Source organism: Olea europaea, unplaced genomic scaffold, assembly GCF_002742605.1.
Source record: "Olea europaea var. sylvestris unplaced genomic scaffold, O_europaea_v1 scaffold1883, whole genome shotgun sequence".
Lineage (NCBI taxonomy): Eukaryota > Viridiplantae > Streptophyta > Magnoliopsida > Lamiales > Oleaceae > Olea > Olea europaea.
Genome location: NW_019236630.1, coordinates 2,984 through 28,727, shown reverse-complemented (window position 1 = coordinate 28,727; position 25,744 = coordinate 2,984). Strand labels below are relative to the sequence as shown.

Below are 25,744 nucleotides of genomic sequence, written 5' to 3'. Positions count from 1 at the left end.
CCTACAAAATTTTTGATTTGTGACCACGAAATAATCCATGACCAATTAATTTGACGATATGTGACCAGTAAATAAATATGTGACAATTAATCATGTAACTGTGACTTTATTATCTTTATTTAAAAAAAATTAATTAATTAAATGCATACCTGATTTTTGGATTTTCAAATTATTTACTTGATTTTTGAATTAGGGTAAACATAACCCCTCAGATATGATTTTTTCCCTAAAATAAAGCCCAAATGATTGACCCGAATGCTGACAAGGACTTCAATCTAAACCATTGTCTCATTACACTGTCCCGATATCATGAAGCACATTTGATTCTTCAGGATGTATTACACTACAATCTTCCGATGACTTGAAGTCGAGAAATCGAGCCAAGGAATTGTCGTTGGAATTGAATTCCATGCAGTCTCGACTGCACTTGGAAAGTGATTTTGTCGAGGTGCTTGAACAGGCCTTGAATGAATTGGCACCGGCCCTATCAACAAGGCTTCCGAGATTTCGTAGTTAGGAGACCTATTGGCTCATTAATTTCATTCCACTATGGTCTACGGGGCTCATTTGGCCCCATTATTCTCTCATTATAATGAAAATTTGATTTTGGAATAGTAATTTTTTGGGAAAATGTAGTTAAAAATGAATAATTTTTTTTTGAATTTATATGTAATATTATTTTATCGGAAAACATGTGGTTTATAAAAAGAGAAAAAAATAAATTATAATTTAGTGGACTGAACATTTTAAAATTTAAACTGTCATGAAAACCGGAAAACGTTTTCATTGAGGCCACTAGTCTCGATGGAAATGCCAAAATAATAATTACATAAATAAATAGAGACAAAGTTGATACAAGGAATTGCCCAACCAATACTGATAAAATATTAAGTGTTATGCATTCTCATCGCCATATTAAGAGTTTGAAATTCAAAATTTTGGAACGCTCAGTCATTCAATCAATATTAGATTAGGATGGCCTCCATTAAATTACATTTCATTTTTCTCTCATATTTTTAATTATCCAATCTTTCATAAAATAATATTACACGTAAATCGAAAACTTTCAATTTTTTTTCAACCGCTCAATTTTTCAAAAAAATACTATTTCATCCATTTTCATTTCAAAAATGAGAGCCAAGAGTAATCAACTTTTACACACACAAAAGAAAGGGGGACAAGGAAAGAATTACTTTTAAAATTGGAAAATTTTTAACGAAATATTTTCTATTTTCTAAAAAAATTATAAGAAAATTAAAAATTACTCTGAAAATTTTGAAAAACAGAACAGAAAAAGGGGTTACCATAGCCACCATCAGTTTAACATTGAGCAATATGTCGAGTAATTTCTGATATAACAGTATCAGCTCACAAGTTCCATTTGAAAATATTAAGATATTACTAAAAGACCAACAAGTTGACCCAAGATGTCTCTATCAACTTAAAAATAAACCAAAACCCAACTTGTTTATAGTATTTCGTAGTTCTTCGAAACAATCTGACTCTTTCACTAACCATATTCAGAGGATCCGATCCAGTCATACAAAACTATACAATCACGTCTCACAAAATACAGACTACATAGCAAAGGCATGGGCAAATATTTAGGAGAACAAACAAGCTATTCAATAGGAAAAAACGAAACATATGGGGGAGTTTCGCATCCTAGTGACATTTGAATCCACCACAGGCAGACAAAACAATGATAAGGATCAAGGCAATGATGATACCAAGGACAATCAACTTTATTTTCATGTTCTGCAACCACATCTTTCTTCTCATCTGGGTTCCTTGCGTCCTGAAATCTTGTGCCTGCAACTCAGTTCAAAGAAGGTCAACATTTCAACATCGTATGCAATGATGGGAAGGACGAGAAAACAACAGCTAAGATTCTAAAGTACGTGAAAAATACAACAAAAATCCAACGCATTATTGAGTTATTATGATAATGATTCTACAATTGTTAAGATCTCTCCTATGTAATTCCAACTAGAACAATCATAATCAAGGAGGGTACTCCTAGCATCTAGAAAAGAAAGAGATGCGCACTATAGAATCAACACCAAAGAATTGAAGAATGGACAGGCACTTCACATACCTGAGAGCGAAGATTCTCAGTTTTGTCCACCAGAAGCTCAATTTTCTCACCACGGTCAAGAACCTGCAGCGACAAAATATTGGACCATGCACCAAGAATTAGATTCTCAATCACCCCATATACAGCTGGTATATAGAAACTTGAGCAAGTAACTAACGGAATGCCAAAAATGGTCATGCCTTCTCAATGTTTTCCATCATCACTCCTTTGACTTCTGAAACCTGAGCTTTCACCTTTGAAAGCTTGCTGATCTCTTCTGGATGATCTACACAGTATTGCATTTGCTCCTTCAATTTGGGCCTAAGTTGTCGTCATTGTGCCAAGGAAAAGCAGTTTTCAAATGGATAAATGATCGAAAATAGAATCAACAATATTACAAGAATTAAAAGAGAAAAATACCCAAACTCCTTATTCAGGCTGTTGGCAACAGCTGTAGCAGCCTTTCCTCCACTATATTTTTTGGTAAAATCCTCCTTAATACGCTCGAGGAATGCCATAGGAATCTGTCTTCCAGAAGATTCAACAGCAACGACACAATATGCTGTCATTAAAAAAAAAAAAAAAATGTCAGTCCACCTGAATGAAATAAGAAAAAGTAAATAATAGAACTTGGAAGCAAGATAGACTCCACGAATTGTATATCAGTTGGAGGCATATGCTGTAGCATTCTGTGCAGATAATGGTTTATAAAAACTAAGCAATCTTTAATCAACATGTGCATGTAATGCTAGTGACATAGCTGTTTGCATCCTAAATAAGGAAATTGGTCAGATGAGAACAAAAGGATGATTCGTTAAAATATTTATGAATCAGTTTTGGTCATTTATGCGTTCCAAAGAAGCGGGTGAAGGGTTTATCCTTAAAGTCAAACAAATTCAAAGTCCACATGACGGCCATGTAATGAACTTTGTTTTGTGCAATGCCAATTTGAATGACAATATGACATTTCCGAATTTTGTAAACTAAGTAAACCACTAATTAGGGTCCAGTAACAATAAGAACAACATCCACATCGCTTCAAGGACCACAAAAATGATAAGAATGGTAATAAGAAGCCCGTCATTCTGAACAGGCGTGGAAATTAGAAGCATGAATTAGGGTAAAGTATAATAAGATAGTGTAGATGATTATGGAATTAATCGAATTGTCACATTATTGCATCTAGGATTCAAAGCAGCATTGCTCTGCAATAAAAACTATGAGGAAAAATATTTAGAAGGTTGTAATGGCTTAAAGACAGAACTGTAAAGATTATGAAACTTGCAGTAAACTATATTAACTAGGAAACGTGGATTAAACAGCTAGAGACCATGCAAATTCTCAATTTCTTCATGATCATGCTGCTCAAACAACAACAAATAACTCCAGAAACAAAACATTCCTATACAGGTAAAAACTCCAGGTACAAGGATGGGGCAGAAGATATCATCATTCATCAATCAACATTGATTACAACCCAAAGCAAATCACATCCAAACCAAAATGTACCTAAAGCAAAACAAAAATTCACAGTAAGAAGTGAGGGGAGAGGGATCTGTTTCATCATTTTGGATTTTTGTAAAGGTCGTGCTGATTTAACAAAGACATCATTGAAGTGATTCCACGTTCAAAAAACTCAGACCCAATTCAGATAATATAATGACGACTAGTTTCTCTACTGAAAATTCATAAATCGGTATTACGATTTCAAAACTGATCCAAGTATCAAACTTAATATAAAAGCCAGTAAATAAGGTTATTTTCTCGCTAATTTTTGTTTATCATTTTAAATATCGAATTCGAAACCAATAATGTAAGTTTTATTTGAATTGAATTGTTACTGATCTCGTGTCAACTTAGATCCTTTCACACATTACAAAAAGGATTAATCATCAAATAAAACAAAATGTTACCAAAATTTCAAAACTGATCCAGACTAGTAAACATTTAATATAAAAACTAACAAATATATTTAAAATGAGTTAAAGGTCTAAGCTAATAATCGAATCGTAAACAAAACCGACACCTAATAATCACACATACCGCCATCAAACAACTACATACTGTTATCAAACACATAAATTAACAATCTCATATGAGAAATCAATCGATTAAAAAATAGATCAGGACGCGGCTCTTACTGAATCCATCCTCCACGAGATAGTTAAAGGTGTGACCATCGCAGTTGTAGGTGAACCTGTTGTTAGTCGCGGGCAGTTTCTGCAGGCACTGAGAGGCTATGCTGGTGAAATTACCCGTAAACTCAGTGTACTCCGCTAGGATTACCGTTCCACGCGCCACGAAACTGTAGATCAACGACTGCTGCCCCATTTCTCTACACCGATTTTAATTTTTCTCTCACTAAGAGAAACCCTAGGGCTCGATGCAGCGTTCTAAAATCTAGAGAGAGAGAGATACAAAACTGAAAATAGTGGATTTATACAAAATGCAATAGTAAGGGAAAAAGATGGGAGTTTGATTTTCTTAGGTGTTAAGACTGTTTGTTGTTAAACTGCCCTGGTGAACTACGGAAATAACAAATATGCCATACATCCTTTCGATTTATTTTTATTACACTATGGGTCCTCAGCCTTCTCACTGTGTCTCAATTTCATCCCTAAATTTTAATTGGATGTATCATTAACCCAACCTTCATTGATTTTATTACAACCAATAATCAAATTGGCAACACATCTTTATGAATGCACAATGCATATATTTTCTGAATTACGAATTACATTTTGAAATTCGACTTTCATAACTCAAGATTTAAAACAAAGTGATTTAATAATACATCAAGCATGCAAAACTAATATGTTCAAAATTCCGCAGTCACCTAATTATTAAAAACTTCAAATCAGTAATTGATACAATAAACTAAAAGAGAAAAAAATTATATAGTTCAAATGAATTTGATCAGTGGATTAATGATATGTTTAATATGTGTGGTTGAATAACATTTAATAATTCTTTTAAAAAAATAATCTAAAATCATATATGGTTTTCTAATTAATATTGTGGACTAGTGATAAACTTGTCGAATGAGGTTATCTATGAAAAAATTTAAAAAAAAAAGAAAAAAAAGAAAAAAAATTGCATTGCAAATTAATTAATATTTGAGACTAAAAAGCTAATATTGATTATAATAGCTAAACTAATGTGGTAGGCACCTAATATACCTAATAGTTTCAGATGCAATCAACTGCCTACCAAACATAAGTCTCATTTAAAAAATTAAAAATAAATAAATAAATCCTTAATAATCTTAATGTACATTGAATTAATATTTTTTATAATAATAGTTTCAATATTTTAATCCTCATATGTTCGGATATTTGGAATTTAACATTTCAGTTTAACTATGTTATATATTCCTAATTGGCATTGAACTTTAAAAGTTCTCCAAATTGCAATTAAGAAACATCTAAAAACGTTTCAAAAAACCAAAAAGAAACATTTGAAAATGTATAAATTTTTAATGTTCAACGACATTCGAACTATTGGTTTCCCGCATCAACATCCGAGTGTTTTACAGATCTCAATTCAACTGGATTACAGAAATTTCTTGTAATCAATTTGAGATGCAATAGTAGCACCAGACATGGTGATTCTGGTTCTGGTTCTGGTACTACTCTCCTCTGCTCTACTTCCTTTATATTTTACCAGGAAATGTAAAGGTATTAAATATTTTCTTCAAAAAATCAGTGGGTATTAGCGTGGATTTTTTTGTTCAATTTGATACTCTCTTTTTTGGTGAGTCCAGGCAGCTTGCCGTTGACCTTTCTATCAAAGTAAAATCCACGATCTTTCTAATCTAGCATGTTTGGTAAAAATTAAAATCAAATTTTTAGTACATTTTGATAGAAATTAATGAAATATGTGGTTAAAAAGTTATATATTATGTGCCTAATAAAACGGTAAAGCTGAGTGGCATCTAGCCAGGACACTCGTTCTGATTCTCCCATGGAGGATTTCCTCTATTATTTATATTCAGTTTCATAGCACAATTTACGAGTCTCTTTTTTGTTCGGTTTGAACACGTAATGCAACCATGTTCTACTATTGTAGGAAGAATGCACTCTTGTTTTGAGAAGCTAAGACACTTTAGTTTCGAATTTAAACTAAGCGTAGGATGCCATTAAGAGCATGTTTAAACAATTTCATGTCCAAGTTAGTCCGGTTATTTTGTCTATTCCTAAGTTTGACTCTTCAAAATAGAGAACATTTACTTTTAAAGTTCTAATGATAATATTTAATAAACTACATATATCAATACTCTATGTTTTTAAATTATTTAAATCATATTTGAATTGATTGTCCATTAATATTTTAAAAAAGATTAAATAAATGATTAAAAGAAATCAATAAATATTTTTTTGAAAAAGGCAAAATGACTAGCCAAAATAGTGGAGCATTATTGGAGAATATGAAAATATTTATTCTATAAATTTTTTTATATAAACGTAGTCACCATAATGCATATGTAAGATCCTATGTACGAACCAGTATTTGGCAGGTTGGGCAGTTGGTTCATGAATTAAATCCCTTACTAATGCCTCTGGTCTCTTTGGCTTCAAGAAATCTTAGAAGTCATGTTCAGGTGCATTCAACCAGCGGTGACAATGGACCGAGCCCAGTTCACGAATTAAATCCCTTATTAATGCCTCTGGTCTCTTTGGATTCAAGAAATCTTAGAAGTCATGTTTAGGCGCATTCAACTAGTGATGGTAATGGGCCGAGCCTCACGAGCTCGACTCGCGCTCGTGGCTTAGGAATTTGGCTCGTTGATTTTGGGTGAGCTCGCTCGTGACTCGTGGGCTCGTCTTTTTCTTCTTCTTTTTTTTATTATTATAGAGAAAAATACAAATAATGTAATGAAAACACTTTTTTTTATATATAATGAAAACGAATTGTTTTTTGAAATACATTTACAAAAGATGTATTTTTTTATTTCTTTTTAAAGTAGATAAAATGTAAAATCTTCCTCTTTTATCCGAACTTGGGATTGGTTATATCAATTTTAAGTAGGTGGAATTAAAAATTTTACACGAACAACTTATTGTAAAGTATACAATTTTTTTAAAAAAATTAAATTTAATGACTAAAAAATAAATTTTTTTATTAATATAATTAAATTAAATATCACTTATATGACGACATGCAATTTCAGCGTACTTATCTTGTAGTCGAAAATGAGTGTCATGCTAATTCTTCACGCACATTAACGCTTCCAAAACATCTTCTTTCAGTCGACTCCTGACATCGATCAAAATCCTTTTACCTGCACTAAAAGCACTCTGAAGCAATAGTGCTAACCGGAGATGTCAGCAGATCTTTCGTAATTGCAGAAACAATTGACCAATGGTCCAATGTCTTTCATATTTTCACCAAAATTCAATTACTTTTTCTGAATTTTTTTTAATTGTTCTATCTATTAGTATATTATGATTGAAATAATAAATTAATTCAGTAGACATCGCATTTTGAGTTTCGGCCGATATTTGATGAGATGCAAATATAGACGACATGACATTAGATGAACACATTACAGTTGCATCATATCTAAATGTATTAATGCCTTGAAATAAATTCATTATTTCGACATCATCTTCTTCAATTTCAGCCGAAGGAGTACATGCAGAGGGTATCGGACTAACATTCGCACCCATTCTTTCCGCATATAAATCATACATTCCACATAATATTTGCTCTAAATTCTTATAGGCGATAGGTGTATCAAATATTAAAACTTTATTTATTTGATCAATTACATATTTAGTTCCCAAAATATTATATGGAGGGTTCATTGCGCATGTTAAAGGAAATAACATAGACAATTATTCCCAATATTTTCTAAATTTCAATTTCATAGCAATTTTAGTTTCACTAAAAACAAGATCATTTTTATATTTATGTAATATTCTTGCAATTATATAAAGACGTTCAAGCATCATACAACTTGTGGGATAATAAACGTCGGATAAAATCTTTGTGATCTCATAAAAAGATGTCAAAAATCGTTTAACTTTCAAAACTAAAATCCAATCGGATTCATTTAACATAACATCGTCATCACTTCTAACGTGTCTATTATTATAAAAGTCAGTTATTAAATTTTCAAAACGTTCACATGATTTTAATAGCAAGTAAGTAGAGTTTTATTTATGGCCTACGTTTAACAAATATTTTAGCAGTCGTCACCAGTAGTTCGGCACAAAAATCTTCAAATGCTTGTGTTTCTACTAGGAGAGATTTTAATATATACTAATGCATTCTTAATTCTTTGAAGTTCATCCTTTATATGTTTTAAGTCATCTTACACAATTAAATTCAAGATATAAAATACAACGAATATGAAACAAATACCCACCAAAATCAGGTTGAAGCGTCCAACACAATTTATCGACGACTACCTTATTAACACTAGCATTATCAAAAATAAAAGACCGAATTTTAGTCTTGCAATTATATTTTCTAACAATACTGATAATAACATTATATATATTATTAGTATTGTGAGAAAACTCAATAATTCTAAAAGCAATAATTTTCTTATGCATGCACGAAAGTGGATCTATATAGTGTGCGGTTGCAGCTATATATGTTCTTTTATTAACCCCTTCCCATCTATCAAAAGTTAAAGATATCATACCCTCATATTGTTGCAGATCCATACTTAATTGTTGTTTTGAATTATTGAAATATTGTATTGTATAGGCACGAAGAGTGTTTTGACTTACTCCAACGTACCTTGGTTGCAGATTTTCTTTCATGAACGAGATAAAGTGTTGGTTGTCTGCAATAGCTAGAGGCAACTCAGTGGTGACAACAAATTTCACCATTTCGATTCGAGTATCGTCCTCCGAATACACCCACGTGGGGTAGTGAAGTCGTAGAACCGGTGCCTGAACTGCCAAATTGTAATTATGTTTGACCAGTTGGAAGAAGTCTATGTCTGGCCGCACATGCTTTGTAGTGGCGATTGAGATGGGTGGTACCGATTCCATTTTGCCATGTCAATCTTTGTTGGCAGTATTTACATACTGCTTTAAATTTTACAAGGTCATCGACGACTTTTCTCATTAAAATTAACTTAAAGCGATCTCAACATTTTGCTTGTTTTTTGCCCTTTCGCTTTCCCCTTGCATCTGGGACGTTTAATTCGACATCTTCGTCCTCATGTTCCGTTTGGAGAACGTTAATATCATCCAAATCAATTGAATTGTGGCTTCTCTGACCGTGGATGTGAACATCTTCATGTATGAATATGTCATTTAAACTGACAAATTCATTTGGAAATTGACTTTGCAGCGACCTAGGCAATTCACCATGATATGGCCCACATCTCGTATCGAATAAGCACTCAACAAATAAGCATTCGTCCATTCGTTTGATTGTTTATGATGAAATCCAAATATAATAACTAGAAAAATATAAATGTAGTGAGATTGTGAAAATTGAGAATTGGATGAATTGAAATTGTAATCAATAAACTGTAAAAATTGAATCGATATTGTGTATTTTACAACACAAGAGAGTAGGAAAAAAATTTTAAAAATAAAAAATAAAAATTCAATGACCATTTCGGTCACTGAAAAAGTGACCAAAACGATCACTTTTTTAAAAGTGATCGTTTTGATCACTATTATATAACGAGCCACTAGCCCAGCTCATATTTAAGGCGAGGCAAGTAGGCTCAGCTTGGCTCGCCTCTCTACGAAGCCAGCTGGACTCGCGATTTTACAAGCCCAAGCCACCTACGAGCCCTATTTCGACAAGCCAAGGGCTCAGCCATTTTGACACCCCTACATTCAACTGAGAGAGAACACATCACGGGAACGAATAATTATAATATAATAAAATAAGTTTTAAATAAAAGATCAAAACCATTGCATTCATTACACGATGTACCTTCAACCTGCCTTATGCTTTACAATCCATGTTTTTTATTAAAGTAAAGCACTCGGTGCAAGTTCAACTCTTTATTGACGTGTTATATTTATTACTTATTAGCGTGTACTTCTACTAATATCCTAGTTCGGAAGTGTCTTTCATAGATAATTAACGCAAGCCGTCTCAACTGTTTGAATCACGTAAAATTTCAAAATTCGTAAAGCAATAAAACTTTCAAAATTATATAAATACAATACCGTTGCTCAACTAAGGCAATGACAAATTTTCTCCATTGGTAGCATCCATTTTTCCCCTCAATTTTGTCAATCTTTATCCAATTCAACTCCAGTGGGCAACTCGAATTTGTTTTGATTGGTATCATCAGCTTTGTCATCCTCATCACCAACATCCATAGCAGACTCCTTCCTAGCATAATCAACCTTAAAATCATAATCATTGTCCATGTCATGTTCCATAGCAGATGATTTGTTTTCCTTTTTACGTCTTTTTTTCTCCGCCTTTCTCAACTTGGTGTTCAGCATGCCTTCCTCGGTGTATAGCTTCTTGTTTTGCCTGCTATTGGTCATCGACTGAATCAAAGCTAGGAACCTTGTATAATGTTACCAAAACTCTTTCTGGACATCGTTTGAGTATTTCCTTTACTGCACGGGTCGTAAAATGGGTAAACTGTTGTTTATCTTATAGTGGGTAAAGAGATTATCACAAGTAAAGAAAGCAATTTTATTTACCTGGAACAATTGGATCGTCTAATTTTTCGATTCTCTTGCAATTTCGAAGAGCAACAGATGCATCATTCTCAACAGATTTAAGCATCACGACCCCAGGGCAGTCCAATAATTTTACATGTTTATCCAGCTGAACTTCTTGCATAGATCTTGTCAACCCAGGAGTTGCACCAACATTAGCAACATGAGAACGTTTTAGACTGTTGATTAGACTACTTTTACCAACATTAGGCAGACCAATAACCCCTACAGTAATAGATTTCTTGATCTGCAGGCAAAACTTGCAATTAGTTGAGCCATGTAAATAGAATTAAACAACATAAGTTAGAGTAGTAATGGGTACCAAGTAAAATAGAAAATAATCAGTTACAAGCAGAAAAAGACAGGGAAAAAACAAAAGAACCTCATGGCTTCTTGAATAGTTCTTCAGCAATTTTATAAGCGTTTCAGCTCCAAGGCAATCGCTTGTTTTCAGAATAGTGCTAGCGTTTCCGGTTTTTCCAGTCTTTCTGGACTTAGGACCGGATTTCCACCCAAGGTTAGATTTCTGCTCCTGGGTACTGCACTTAAAAGCAACAGTGGGTAATTCCTCTCGAAAATACTTGAGCCACTTCTCAGCAGCTTCTCTTGGAACAAGATCTGAGATGCAAAGAAGTGTGTCAAGGTTGTTGCCTTTTTTTGAAGATGATTCACAACAAAAAATCCAAATGATATCAATGAATGTCTAAAACAAAGCATTAAAATATAATTGACGATTACAAGATTCTGAACCAAATAAAACATAATTGCGAAACAAAAATCACTCCCACATTATTCTTAAATTAATAAGATTTAATCTGCTCCAAAAATACATAATTGGGTTCAGTTCAACTATCAAAACCTTCACCTTAAAAATTGAAATTAACTCACAAAATAGAAGAGACAGAATTTTCATACCAATTTTATTGAGAAGCAAAACCAGATGTTTTTCAGGTCCTGCTTTCATCACCATGTTTTCCATGTCAATACAGCGGCTGCCAAGGGGATCTCGAGCATCAAGCACCTCCAAAATGACATCAGAAGCTTCAATGACTTTGACCAACTCCTTATAGAAAGCCCTCTCTGAGTGGTCTACATTAAACTTCAGAAATGTTAGAAAATTAAAGAGAATTGACAAAATCCAAGAAGGTCCGGAGAAATTCACTGTACCAAAAAAAGATATGTTATATTTTTCCTGCCATACCTTGTTTCTTAGCCAATACAGTGGAATTCTCACTGATTTTCCCCTCTCCAACAGAACTCTCATCTTTCAATTCGTCATCGTCCAATAGCCCCAATTTTCTCTTTTGAGCCTAAAGAAGCAGATGAAGTCAAGGGTATTACAAACTGGGAAGCATCAAAAACAGTTAACCCAGTAGGATATCCTAATATTTCAAGACAAACTCTAATCATCGCCTCTGGCGGCAACACAAGTACAATACAGAGATGCATGCTTGCGAGCACATAAGTCTAAATTTTTTGTTGATGAATAGGCACTGCACAGATAAGCCAAGATAATGTACTCCAAATCAACTTTACCATATGAAAGATAAGTCCACTGATGTTACAATTTCAACTAATTAGGACCTTGGAAGGACTAAGATTCAGCAAGAGCTCTACTTTCATTGAATTATTACAATTAATAGTTTAATGCATACTGTTCACAAAGACTTTCGGCATTGAGCTTCTTGGAGTCTTGCAGCAAATTGCATTCACAGGCTTTCAAGTCCACTGTGAGGCATATCTAATTCATAGTTTATTAAGAATTCATGTTAGGCTCTGAGGCAATTACCAAACTCTAATTCTGTATCACAGCCAACAGAAATTCCTGAGCACATCCACATTTTACTAAAAGAAGCCCGCAATTGGACTAAAATTAGCACTATTCCCAGCTTATATCGGATAATAGCAACCTATATGCACATACAAATCGAGGAAAAAGGCATTATAATACACAACAATAACTAGTTAACGACAAAAACCTTAAACGAAATAGTGTTACAGTCTTACAATATACTATGGAGGGTTAAAACTTAAAAAACAGAAAAATGAATAATTTGTCAGAGTACCCTTATCACTCTCTAGAAAATTTTGATTTCCAAATAACTGAACCCTCGAAGGAGCTAATATTCAGAAAAGCCTCGATTTTCACATGTCTTATCATCCCCAACGCTAAATAGGGCGAATACCAAAAGTAAAAATTCAGCAGCATCTAATTATTACAATTAACAAATAAGGAATCATCAAATACTTCAAAAAAAAAATTAGGATAAAATTGATTTACCCTCTCCTTTCGAGCGGCTTTCTTCTCCTCCTGTTCCTGGATGGCGCGTTGGCGGCGAGCCTCGAGGGCTTTGAGTTCCTGTTCCTTGAAGGGCCAATCATTGGGGATTCCGGGGTCCTTCTCTGCCTTAGGCTTCTTGTTTATGCCCAATTTCTTGGCCTCCTTTGCCTTCTTTTTTTGGTGCTCCTTTACCTTCCGTATTATCTTGTACTTCTTCTTCAACGGCACCCTCTTGCTCTTGCTCTCTACACAAGCCAAAATACACCAAAAATCAAATCAAATTCACACACATGTACATGAATGCACAATTATTATAGTAACCGCAGTACATTATAAGAATGGAAATACCCTACTTTTGCTTCTCTTGACCATGCTTGAAAGTTCGAGCTTGGCCTGGTAGAGATACAAAGGTGGGGAGAGAACTGAGGGGCTTAGGGTTTGAGGAAATGAGCAAGATTAGGGTTTTGGGATTGAAACTGGGTCCACATATAAACCGAGTGTCCACAGAACCGGGTCGGATCCAGATGCCGACAGAGCCCAGGCCAGCGTCGGCCCATATACCCCCCAATTTTTTAAGGGACAAAAAATCATATATACCTTACAGTTATAAAAATGTTCAAATACTACTGTATTACCAAAATAAAAGCAGAAATTACTAGATAAACCAATATCATTTCCAAAAGTACTGTATCATAAAACTTTCCATATTTCTTTCGTAACTGCAATCTGTAATGATAGTGATAACAGATGCAATTAATTGCCCTCAGGGCACATCTCCAAGTGGTAAAAGGGGAGGGTGAAGAAATTCAACTTTGCTTGAGACTGCTGCGTCAAGGGTTCGAATCCTGAAATATGGATATGGCTCTTGGGTAAGTGCAAGTGTACAAGCAGCCTTCCACCCTGTACCCTTGGAGGCATAACCTGCGATTTACCTCCCTCACGATGCTCCAGGGCAGGGGTGGTGGGGGACCTTTAAGGTTATGGTTTAACCTTTTTATTTTTTTATAACAGATGCAATTAATTTGATATGCTATAAACATGCGAATTCAAAATTCAAATCAATTTTGGATGCAGATTAACATCAGCAATGTTGATTTGTCAAATCTTTCTCCAAAGAGTGAGATAAATTCTTTTCAGGTAATTTCTATTTTGCACATTCATCTTTAATTTATTCCTTGTTGATTTCTCGTCAAGATTTTCGTGTTCCAGGTATATGTAAATTCCTTAATGTCCTTGATTCGCTGTTATGTAAAACATGACGTCTGATTTATTCATTTTTACTTAATTTTCTGAAAATAAATTATGCTCGTGATTTTCGAATGCTCTGTAATGTAATTAACAAATATGGTTATTCTTTTCTTTGTTTGATTTGATACAAGATAAATTGATATAGATCGCAATATCTTAATTTTTTCTGCATACAAGAATTTTCTACACATAAATTTCTAATTTCTAAATAATAAATTGGGTTTCACATTCAAAGTATGCTGTTCTCATCTCACAAGTCAGTACACTGTAATCAAATTCACCATACCTTGATTAATTGCACATTCGTGTTCCACATTAAAACGTGTTATCTAAAATATTTCACATATTATCAGCTTCTTGTTCAATGTTATACATGATGTTGACATTGATCGCTAAATCTAGTGATCAAATTTTGCTTTGATCCTTGAATATCACATCTTTACATTTCGTCAGTGATATCATAAATTATTATGATTGATCACTAAACCTGATTTTGCTTGTTCATCCAATTTCCCAGATCTTTTATATGATCTATTATTAATTGGTAATCTTGTGGCTGCATATTTTTTGTTGTTTAGCGCACAAGTTGTAACATATGTTAGAAGATATGAATGTGTAGTAAGATATATTGAATTATATCTTCATTCCAGATATATATTTTAATTTTTTTTCTAACTATATTTTTTTATGCAGTTATGAACTCCATCAATGTCTTCATAACATGCAATGGGAGCACATTTGGACTTCTATTATACAACGGATGCAAGTATGGTGACCTTATTGAGATGATATCTAGGGAGATGAAAATCGATAAAAGGAATGCTTGCTTGAAAATTGAATATGATGAGGTGGTAATATGGCATCAGTAAGGATAACAGACGACAATGCACTTATTTTCTACATGGAGCTTAGGAGGAAGGATTCTTGCGTTACCGCTTATGCATTACCCGTTGAATTGGTGAAACTGTCGAACCAATACACAGATGATCTTGATCGTGAACTGGAAAGACTACTTTTGCACTACCAGTTTAAGATTTGAATATGTGTTCATTATGAATTTGAATTAATGAAAGCTGGAATGCAGCGTATTTATTGGAATAATTGTTTAATATTGATATTCTCAATGAAATATAATGATAAACTCCATTATGTGAACCGACAAAAAGTGATTGTTTCATATCTCATCTTCATTATTCAACTAATATAATTAGTATTGTTGATCACGCAAATTGGACCCTCCACGTGGTCAACCGATAGCTGTTTCACGTATTTTCCCCTGTGCACAGTCAACACACGGTCAGATGCACACGGCCGGAACCAGCGAGGGTGGTGCCAGCTGCATATACTCTGACGGTCAAGTTAATCTCAGGTGACCGGAACAATATCAACGTTGTGCAAAATAGTGGGGAGAATAATATATATTTGCTCATTATGGAAAACTATGTTGTAAGAGTTTCATTACCTTTACCTCTTGTCAAATCTTGGGTATTTATATGTGAGGTGAACCGTTGGATATAAGACACGTGTATGCATCTGACGATGTGAGGCGTTTGCTCATATGCGTCAATTAACCGCGTCTATAGAGTGGGTGGGTAATTACATCTCTCGAGTTGAGTTGACATAAAGTTGATATGTCACATCAACTAGGTTCATGGAGACGTCAAATCAATTAAACCTTCGGGGCAGAAAGGATCTTGACATAGATCTCTTTTTGAGATTGGCGATGGATCGTACTGCGCCTCGATTTCAGGGACGAGGACGCTTCGATCGACTCAGTAGATTGTCTGTGCCTCGCAGTTGAGTTGACATGAAGTTGATACTCACATCAACTACACCCTTGGAGACGTTAAATCAGTTAAGTTTTGGGGGCAGAGAGGATCTTGACACAGATCTCTTTCTGAAAGTGGCGGCGAAAGGAGAACCTTGGAGTGAATTGCGCTTCGGCAGGTTCGGTAGGATTGTTTCGATGGAAGAAGTCACTTCGGAAACACTTCGAATTGGTGGTGGACACCTCGTATAGTGTGGTAGACACATCGTATGGTGCAGTGGTGAAATTATCGGTGGGGGAAGTCACTTCGAAAACACTTCGGGTTGGTGGTGGACACCTCGTATGGTGCAATGGTGAAATTTTCGAAGTGGTTCTGATAGGGGCGTAACAGTGGTCCCCCCAAGTTCAGGCATGAATATTTATATCATGGATGGACTTATTTTTCAGATCGAGATGTCTGCCTTGGTTTGTGATAGAGAACTGGCGTGGAAGAACGAAGTGTGTAGATGGGCCGAGAGCTTGTGGGTCGATTTGTGCTCATCCGTTGCCGATGCATTGACCCAAAGGACGACGCTCTGGGAGAGGGCTAAATCTTTGTAAAGCTTAGGAGAAACGCAGCTAACGAGGCGATCACCGATAGGAGATTCCACGTCAGGTACGTCTAAACTTTGTAAAGCTGAGTGGGCAGCTCATCTGCACCGATGCGCTGACCCTTAGGGGACGATGCGTTGTGAGATGGTTAAATCTTTGTAAAGCTTAGGAGGAACGCAGCTACCGAGGCGATGACCCACAGGGGACTCTGCATCAGATGCGTCTAAGCTTTGCAAAGCTATATGAGGAGCTCAATCCGAGGCGGGCATCTCTGACTTTAAATGATTTGATAGCTGTCGCGTATTTTCAAGGCGATAGTTGGGTGCAATGCCCATTCCTAGAAAAGGCTGCTACAGCTACTTATTGTATATGGCTGATGGTGATCGAGGCAACACGTTTCACGTGAGCGTGAAGGTCACAGCTAGATCTTAGGCGTATATCAAATCTGGCGTTTCATTTCAACGGCCTAGATTGATGATGCAACGGTCGGCCTAGATTGATAGCATTTCAATCAAACGTTGGAGATCAGCCGGGACACTCTATAAAAGGCGGACTTGAGCAGTTTTTGAGCTTTTCACTTTTACGAAATCAAAATCCCCATTTACTCTCAAAATCTTTGCATTTTCCGGCGATCTTCAAGCACTTTCCAGCAAGAAATCCTAGTTTTTGATAACTTACATTGTTTCTTGACCATTTTCAGCTGCGAGACACTCCATTTCGAAATTTACAGTAAGTATTTGAAACTTTTCATTTCTGAAAATAGCTTCTGAGAGTAGTGGTAGCTTGGGGAGGGGGTTGGAGCTAGTGAGGATGGACGAGCCCATTTTGGCGACCTCCGCTGACCTAGCCGAATCGGTTACTGGGGGAGAGAACATATGGAAGAGACCAGATAGCCCAGTAGACACATCTGTACATTGGGGGGCATCGGATTACCCATCTAAGCTAAAGGGTGCCGACCTAGAAAGAATTAGAGGCTGAATATAGGATCCCAGATAGTGTAGATTTGATCCTTCCAGAACCTGATGAGTAGCCTGCTACCCTAGGCCAAGGTGTGTGGCAATCTGCGAGGTGATCCTTAGGGCGGCTTTAGGCTCCCAATTCACTCTTTCTTCCGTATAGTACTTAGGTCATACGGCTTAGCTCCTATCCAATTGAACCCGAACTCCTGGAGCCAAATTGTGGGCTCCTGGATGTTGTGTAAGGAGGCGTCGCTTGGAGTAGAGATGCCTTTTTCTGTATTCCAGACCCTATGAATCCCCAAGGTAGCTGCTGAGGGGGATAAGACTAGGGGTTGGTACTACTTGACCTCATGGGGTTCCTACACTTCATTCATGCTTGATCTACTGAGCTCCATTAAGGAGTGGAAGAGCTCGTGGTGCTGGGCTGTCCGGAAATGAGACACGATGGAGAGGGACCCCCTGGCACCTTTTACGGTCTCCCCAAAGTATTCAACACTGAGTGAGTACTGTGGCTTTATGTTTCTTGTTTATTCTTCTTCGGTTCGTTTCTTAACTATTCTGTTTGTTTTTGAAGACATTCTTCTTCGGTGTGAGCTTTCAACCGACAACTTCGACATCATCTGCATTATCTATTAGCTGCCTCTGAAGAAGAGGTCATACCATCAGCTGATCAGGAAAAACATCCACTTCGTAACGCATGACGTGATGGCCTCTCAAGGTAAATGTCTCAAAGCGAATGCCTTTTAGTACTTTTCGAACTCTTTACACTTATACTAATTTGCTTGTTCCCTTGCAGATAACTTTAACAAGAGGCTGCCTCTGAGGCCAGACTTCAAAACCATCCAAAGGATGATGGCAGAGGTGAGAGCCCTGAAGATCTCCTCATCTGCGATAAAAAGCAGATTGAGGATCTGGTGGAGGCCAGTAAAAGGCTCCAACCTTCGACCGAGGAGGAGGTGGTGGAAGACCCGGACGTAAATCTACTGCGAAAGAGTAAGAAGCCTGCTACCCCTCAAAGCGCCCAACTGTGGCGAGGCCGCCTCCGACTCTGAGGCAGACAATAATTCCTACCTGGGTGGTCATCCTGAAGAAGACGCTTGCGCCATCAGTGGCTTCTCCTGTCCCGACCACCTCGCCAGTAGCTGCTGTGCCTATTGCCCAAGTACCGGGTCAGCCAAAGAGAAAAAGGGCCCGTTCGTCGAAGGATGTGGACTTTTTGGGCGCCAATCCAGAGGAGCCAGTGAAGGAAGTGCTGGAGACTCTTCCTTCAGAGACGGCTGCGGTGGCGGTGGTCCACAATAAGTATTGGACCGAGGAATGGAGAGACCCCACCGCCTCCTACACTGCCGAGGACTTGGTGGCGGCCAACAGTGTTTGTGTGGCTTGGGCCTTGAGTACAAGCATCCAACCTGAGGGCTTGGTGAAAGACCTCAACGCTAAGAGGGAGGACCTCGCTAAGCACCTTGAGAAGGTGATGCAATATGGTGACATAGTGAAGGAGGCCCGGGCCAAGGCCGAGGAGGAAGAAAAAGGAAGAAAGGAGACTGAGGCCCAGCTGGCAACTGTCAAGGACGACATAGAGCGGCTGAAAAATGAGCTCTATGAAGTGGAATGCTAGGTGGCTACTATTACCTGAAAAGTTGATCATGCAAACGAGTACCACCGGCCCACCACGGAGGCTCTGGAGGCCTCCAATAAAGAAAAAGTGGAGCTGAGACAGAGGGCGTATGCCCAAGTTGAGGAGATCGCCTCTTTGAAAGAAAAGCTGAAGTCGGCAGGAGAGGTGGCTGTACAGAACTTTATCGATCACTTTGAAGAGCATCCCCTGTACGATGATTTTGCAAAGTTTTGGGCCTCTTGAAGTGCCCAAGGACTATTGGGTCGACTGAAAGAGGTCCACCCCACTCTGAACATATCCTCGTTGGAGGCAGAGTTCGTTGGACCTACTGGAGGTCGGCCTGATAGGTTCGCAGGGGATGCTCCGGAGGCCCCTGGGGCAGGCAAGGTGGAGGCCGGGATGGAGGATGCCCTCGTAGAATAGTCAATCAATTTTTGTAAAGGCTTCGGCCTCTTTTGTAATCCAATTCCAAATGAATGAAATGAAATTTTTTTTGCTAAGTATTGTTGCTTCTGCTTTTCAATTGTGTTGAACCGTTTACATTTGAATAGATGAATGACAATCACTTAAGTAAACTTGAAGCACTATTTACCAATAACCAGTTAATAACAGAAGATCAGACTAATTAACATATTGAAGACCTGAGGTAACAATTTACTAACCGATGTGATAAAGAACTGAAGTATCATCACTTAGAGAAGTTACATCACCCTTCACCAAGGCATTTTCAGCACTTAGTAAGATGGGGAAGTTACAAATGAGATTGGACCATGACACATTTATTAAACACTGAGATCAGATCGAAACACAAGTTCATCACTGATAGTACTTCCTCAAGTGTTCGATGTTCCATTAATGAGGGAGTGCTTTCCCTGCCATGTCTTCAATTTCAGAAGTTTCAGGTCGGGATTCCCTGCGGATGCGGTAAGGACCCTCCCAGTTCGATCTCAACACTCCGGACCCAATTGGCTTTGATGATTGGAAGGCCCTTCTAAGCACGAGGTCTCCCAAACGAAGAGTCCAATTTCTGATCTTGAAGTTATAATAGTGGATCATCTTTCTATGATACTTTGCCAAGTTCACCTGGGAGGCAAGGAAGTGGAGTTCACTCATTCGAGCCTCATCGTTACTGATCTCATTGAAGTGTATTCGGCGGAGCGATGGGATTCCTACCTCACCCGGGCTCATGGCCTCGGCTCCGTAGGTCATTAAGAAGGGTGTCTCCCCTGCTGTAGTTCGACTAATTGTTCTGATGGCCCCGAGGACGTGGGGAAGCTCATCGACTCAAGCCCCCTTCGAGGTGTCAAGCTTCCTTTATAGGGTATGCTTAATTGTTTTGTTTACTGCCTCAACTTGCCCATTTCCTTGTGGGTGATGAGGCGTTGAGAAATCCTTCTTTATGCCCAGTTCGTCACATAAGTCTAGCATTTTCTTGTTGTCGAACTCTCTCCCATTGTCAGATACTAAGGAGTGGGGAATGTCAAACCTGCAAATGATGTTCTTCCAGAAGAATTTTGTAGTATTCGCCTCGGTGATCTTGGCAAGAGGTTCAGCTTCGACCCACTTGGTGAAATAGTCGATGGTGACAATAGCAAAAGTCGCGCTTCCTCTTCCTTTTGGGAGTGGACCAATGAAGTCGATGCCCAATTTGGCGAACGGCCACAGGCTGGTCACTATAGATACGCTCTGAGAATGTTGTCTTTGAATATTTGAGAAACGCTGGCACTTGTCACATTTCTGGACAAACTGGCAAGCATCCCTTTTCAGGGTCGGTCAAAAGTAGCCTTACTAGAGTACTTTGTGTGCCAGAGCCGTTCCTCCGGAGTGATTCCATAGATTCCCTCATGTATTTCCTTGAGTATATACATGCCCTCTTCGCCTCCTACACATCGGAGAAGTGGCGAGGCGAAGCCTCTTTTGTAGAGGACACGTTCTTGTAGGACGAAGCGTGCAACCCTTCTTCTTAACTTCCTTGCCTCGCTTCTGGAAGCTAGTAGTGATTGGTCCTTAAGATAGGCGATGATGGGCTGCATCCATAATGGGGTGCCTTATATTCATAGCACCTCTTCACCTCCTGAATTGGAGGGCTTCGATAAGTGTTCAATGGGGGCAACCTTTAGTAGCTTTGAATCCTTGTTGCTGGCCAATTTTGACAGGGCGTCTGCATGAGTATTCTCTAGGCGTGGGACTTGAATCAACTCGAACCTTTCAAAATAAGGAACTAGGTCCAGAACCAATTTCAAGTATGCAACCATGCTACTGTCTTTGGCCGCGAAGTTTCCATTGACCTGACTCACTACAAACTGAGAATCGCTGCCTGCTAGGAGCCTTCTGACCTGCATTTCCTTCACCAGTCTAAGGCCTGCTGAAGGGTCTCATATTCAACAGTGTTGTTCGAGGCTTTGAAGCCGAACCTTGCTGCGCAATTTAGCTTGTGGCCTTCGGGGTTTCCAAGACGATTCCTGCCCTGGAACCGACCTCTCTTGAGGATCCATCTACGAACAGTTTCCATGTTGGGGGCTCGACTGGTTCCATTATCGCCTCCATTTCTGGGGCTTTGGCAAACTCAGCCATAAAATCTGCAAGGGCCTGGCCCTTGATGGCATGTCGAGGTCAGAATAGTATGTCGAACTCACTAAGCTCGATCGTCCATTTTAGTAGGCGTCCTGATGCGTCTGTTCTCTGTAGCACTTGCTTCAATGAAAAGTTGGTGAAAACTTCAATTGAGTGGGCCTGGAAATATGGCCTCAATTTCCTTGAGACTGTGATGAGAGCGAGTGTCAATTTCTCCATGTCTAGGTAGCGTGTTTCAGCTTGGAGGAGTGCTTTGCTGGCATAGTATACCGGTAACTGGTGCTCATTTTCTTCTCTGACTAGGACAGCGCTGATCGCCTCATCCAAAACCATCAAGTACAGTAGTAGTGGCTATTTCGGTTGAGGTTTTGACAACAGGGATGTCTCTCCTAAGTGCTTCTTCAGCGTTTGGAAGGCTTCTTCGCACTCAGAAGTCCATTGGAACTTATTTCCTTACTTCAGCACATTGAAGAAGGGTAAGCTCTTATCCGTAGCTCTGAAGATTAAACGACTGAATGCTGCTATCCGACCATTGAGGTTTTGGACCTCCTTTGATTTTTGAGGTGACCTCATTTCAAGCAAGGCCATTTGACGTGATCCGGCTTGTGCCTCGAATTATAAAATATTTGATGTATGTTGGCGAGAGATCGAAACCAATATTTGAGCTCAATTTGGGGCCAAAAAAAGTTAATAAAGCTGGAAAAAGGAAGCTCAAGCTGGTAAATTTAATTACACATATTTTACTATGAAATTAGAGAGTTAAAAGGGATTGAAATTGGAATCATTTCAAGGCTGGGAATGGGAGACAAAATATGGTGGATCAATTGTGTTAGCCAATGGAAGAGGAAGCAAAGGCAAGCTGGAACACGTGAACTCAAAAACTGGTCAGATTGTCTGCAAGCTATGCGACAGCAACTCGTAAATCCTATGCGATCACAAACACAGTCCAGGGGAATTTAATGGTTGGAACCTACGTAACTATGCGACCGCATGTCCTTCAACTATACGGTCGCAAGGTAGTGAAACAAGGCAGCATCCTAGATTTTAAGCACAAGTTACCAATTTTGAGTGAAACTCTATCTTCAGCCGATGCATTGGGATCCGTTAGTTATTGTTTCCTTTTAGAATAATATATCTTTAATAATTTTATTCCTTTTTCCCATATTTTAGGTGATATTTTATGCTATTTAAAATTGTTATTTTCCTTTTTATTAGTTTTTAGGGTTTTGGTATAAATAGGATTATTTCATTGTATTTCAAATAAGTTTTGATTATGAATTAATGAGAGATTTTCCTCTTCGAAGCTTTGCTTCAAATTTATCTTGTTCATTAAATTGAATGGGGCGAACTTATCTAGACTAATCATCTTGTGGCGTTCAAAATATCGAATTGAATCAGTGAATTGTGTAATTAAGGGGTCTTTCGCGTCAACGTTACCGTTGGATTTTTTGGTTCATCTTTTATTGGTTCAAATCCACAATCCGGGTGTGATTTCTTCAATCGTGTGATCAAGAGGTCTTTCAAGCAACGTTCTTGTTGGGTTGCTTGGTTTACTATTTTGGGGTCAGATCCATAAACCTTGGTAATATTGGCATTCTTGGGATCTGAGTCAATATCCTCTGGGTTCGATTGCAACCTTGCTGATCGGGTTCGCATCACTATTATCTTCATTGGGTTCGCTTCGATTCCTCTTTGGTTTACAATATATCCCAAAAACTGACTTGAAGCCATTACAAAAGTGCACCTAAGGGGTTCAACTTCATTTTATATTTTCTAAGTATTTGAAAGGTTTGATCGAGGTGACTTACGTGTTCGTTGGCCTGAAGGCTTTTGACTAGCATGTCGTCCACGTAGACCTCCATGGTTTTGCCAATGAGTCCGGCAAACATCACGTTGACCAGCCTCTAATATGTAGCTCTAGTATTTTTCAATCCGAATGGCATGACTTTGTAGCAGTACAGTCCTCTGTCTGTGATGAATGATGTAGCCTCCTCATTGGGTCGGAACATGGGTATCTGGTTATACCTTAAGAATGCATCCATGAAGCTCAAGAGTTCATGTTCGGTGGTGGAATCCACAAGTTGGTCTATCCTTGGAAGTGGGAAGCTGTCTTTAGGGCATGCCTTATTTAAGTTTGTAAAGTTTACGCACACCCTCCACTTTTCGCTGGGCTTCTTCACCCAGGACCGGGTTGGAAATCCACTTCGGATATATGGCTTCTCTGATAAAGCCACTACGGCTAAGTTTGTCTACTTCGTCTTTGAGTGCCTCGTATCGCTCCGGGTTGAGTGTACGTCTTTTCTGTCGATGTGGGGGCACAGAAGGAGTTGATGTTAAGATGATGACAACTGATCCTTGGATCTATTCCCATCATGTCTTCATGCTTCTAAGCGAAAACATCCAAATTCCTTTTCAGGAAGCTCACCATTTCTTCTTTTGCTTCGGGGGACAGTGTCTTCCCTATTCACAAGACCTGACTGGGGTCCTCTGGGTTAGCGAAGAAGGTTTCAAGTTCTTCCATTGGGGTTGCATTTGGCTCGGAGTCAATGATCCGGGGATCTAATTCATCAAGAGGGTGCCCTTTAGGCTCTTCCATATCGACGTCTTCCTCCTGTTCGGATATGCCCTTGTTCAGGGGCGTCGACATTTCCACATCCAAATTGAGTTCGCTGACAACTTCAGTTATGATCACATTAATAGTTCGGGGCTTCAATTTTCGCAAAGAGTTTAAGTAACATGCCCTGGAGCCCATCTAGTCGCCTTGTACCGTGGCAATCCCATGTTCAGTTGGGAATTTCATACATAAGTATTGGATGGAGGTGACAGTCCAAAGATCTTTTAAGACGGGTCCGCCCAATACTCCATGGTAGGCTGATATATGGTCTACCACCAAGAATTCCATGAAGTGTTAGGCCACTAGAGGAGTTGAACCCATCTCGACGGGTAGAGTAATCCGCCCTCGTGGGATGATGATGTCTCCAATAAATTCGAACAGTTGATCGGTCATGGGGATCAACCCATGTTCAATTTGCATCTTCTCGAAGGTAGAGCCGAACAGTATATTCAACGAACTGCCATTGTCGACGAGCATGCATTTGAGCCCATTTCTTGCCACTACAGCTCTCACAACCAATGCGTCACAATGGGAGTGGTGAACTCCTCGTGCATCTTCTTGGGAGAAGGTAATTTGGGCCATCCTATTGGCCTCTTGGGATTTGTTAGCAATGTAGGTAAGCATTGGCGGGTCCTTTGCTTCCCTTGTGTAATTCCATTGGGCGTTCCTTGTGTTACCACCGACGTGAGGTCCCCCAATGATCATGTCGATCTCCCTGATTGTTTGGTCTCCAAAAAATGGGGCCTGATCTCTTTGTCCGGACTCTCCTCGATCCCTTGATTCTCTTCTCCGGGGTGACTGCTCTCTATATCTTCTCTCTCTCCTGTTCGGGGAGGCAGATCTACGAGGATGTTCGTTCCTTCTGAAGGGATGTAGGTTGCTCTGATCTGGGCGTCGAGGAGGGTCTCTGCACTTGCTGGTGTCATGTCCATAGAGTTGGTGGAAGGTGAAAAACCTTGCCCCTTCTAAGGGCCTGTTTGACTTCTTCTTCTTCTTCTTCTTATTATTATTATCAGTTCCTCCAGATGGCTCTGCTCCACCAAGGAAATTCTCGTATGCCAACACTGGCACTGCATTTAGTATGGCAGAAGCCAGTGCCTGTCCGGAGGTGGGAGCAATTGTATGACCTGCTTGAGTCCATTGTTGAGTGACAAGGTGTGCTGCGGGTCCTCAACCTACCTGCCTTTGGGGCGGAGGGAATCCCTGCATAGCATGATTTCGGTGATCAATCATCTCTTCATTGACAATGTCAACTCTCATCATTTCTACCAATTCGTTATAAGTGGTGGGATTTTTGCTGCGAACATCCCTCCAGAACAAAGTGTTCATGTTGAGGCCGCCTTTCAAAGTTGAA

The 25,744-nt window shown here is 38.5% G+C and overlaps 2 protein-coding genes across 2 annotated transcripts; both read right to left on the bottom strand.

Moving 5' to 3' along the window:
• Positions 1 to 1,448: 1,448 nt before the first annotated feature.
• LOC111378854 (vesicle-associated membrane protein 721-like) lies at positions 1,449 to 4,552 on the bottom strand. The gene is made up of 5 exons (XM_023002134.1): positions 4,219 to 4,552; positions 2,498 to 2,639; positions 2,278 to 2,398; positions 2,099 to 2,161; positions 1,449 to 1,812 (listed from the first exon to the last, which is right to left on the bottom strand). The coding sequence occupies exons 1-5, from the start codon at positions 4,406 to 4,408 to the stop codon at positions 1,666 to 1,668; spliced, it is 663 nt and encodes a 220-aa protein (XP_022857902.1). The 5' UTR covers positions 4,409 to 4,552; the 3' UTR covers positions 1,449 to 1,665.
• A 5,559-nt stretch (positions 4,553 to 10,111) lies between these two features.
• On the bottom strand, positions 10,112 to 13,502 carry LOC111378853 (guanine nucleotide-binding protein-like NSN1). The gene is given in 8 exon segments (XM_023002133.1): positions 10,112 to 10,556; positions 10,558 to 10,632; positions 10,720 to 10,984; positions 11,120 to 11,355; positions 11,653 to 11,826; positions 11,939 to 12,047; positions 13,019 to 13,263; positions 13,372 to 13,502. Coding segments are annotated over 8 exon segments (1,386 nt in total). The 5' UTR covers positions 13,391 to 13,502; the 3' UTR covers positions 10,112 to 10,293.
• Between the last annotated feature and the right edge of the window lie 12,242 nt (positions 13,503 to 25,744).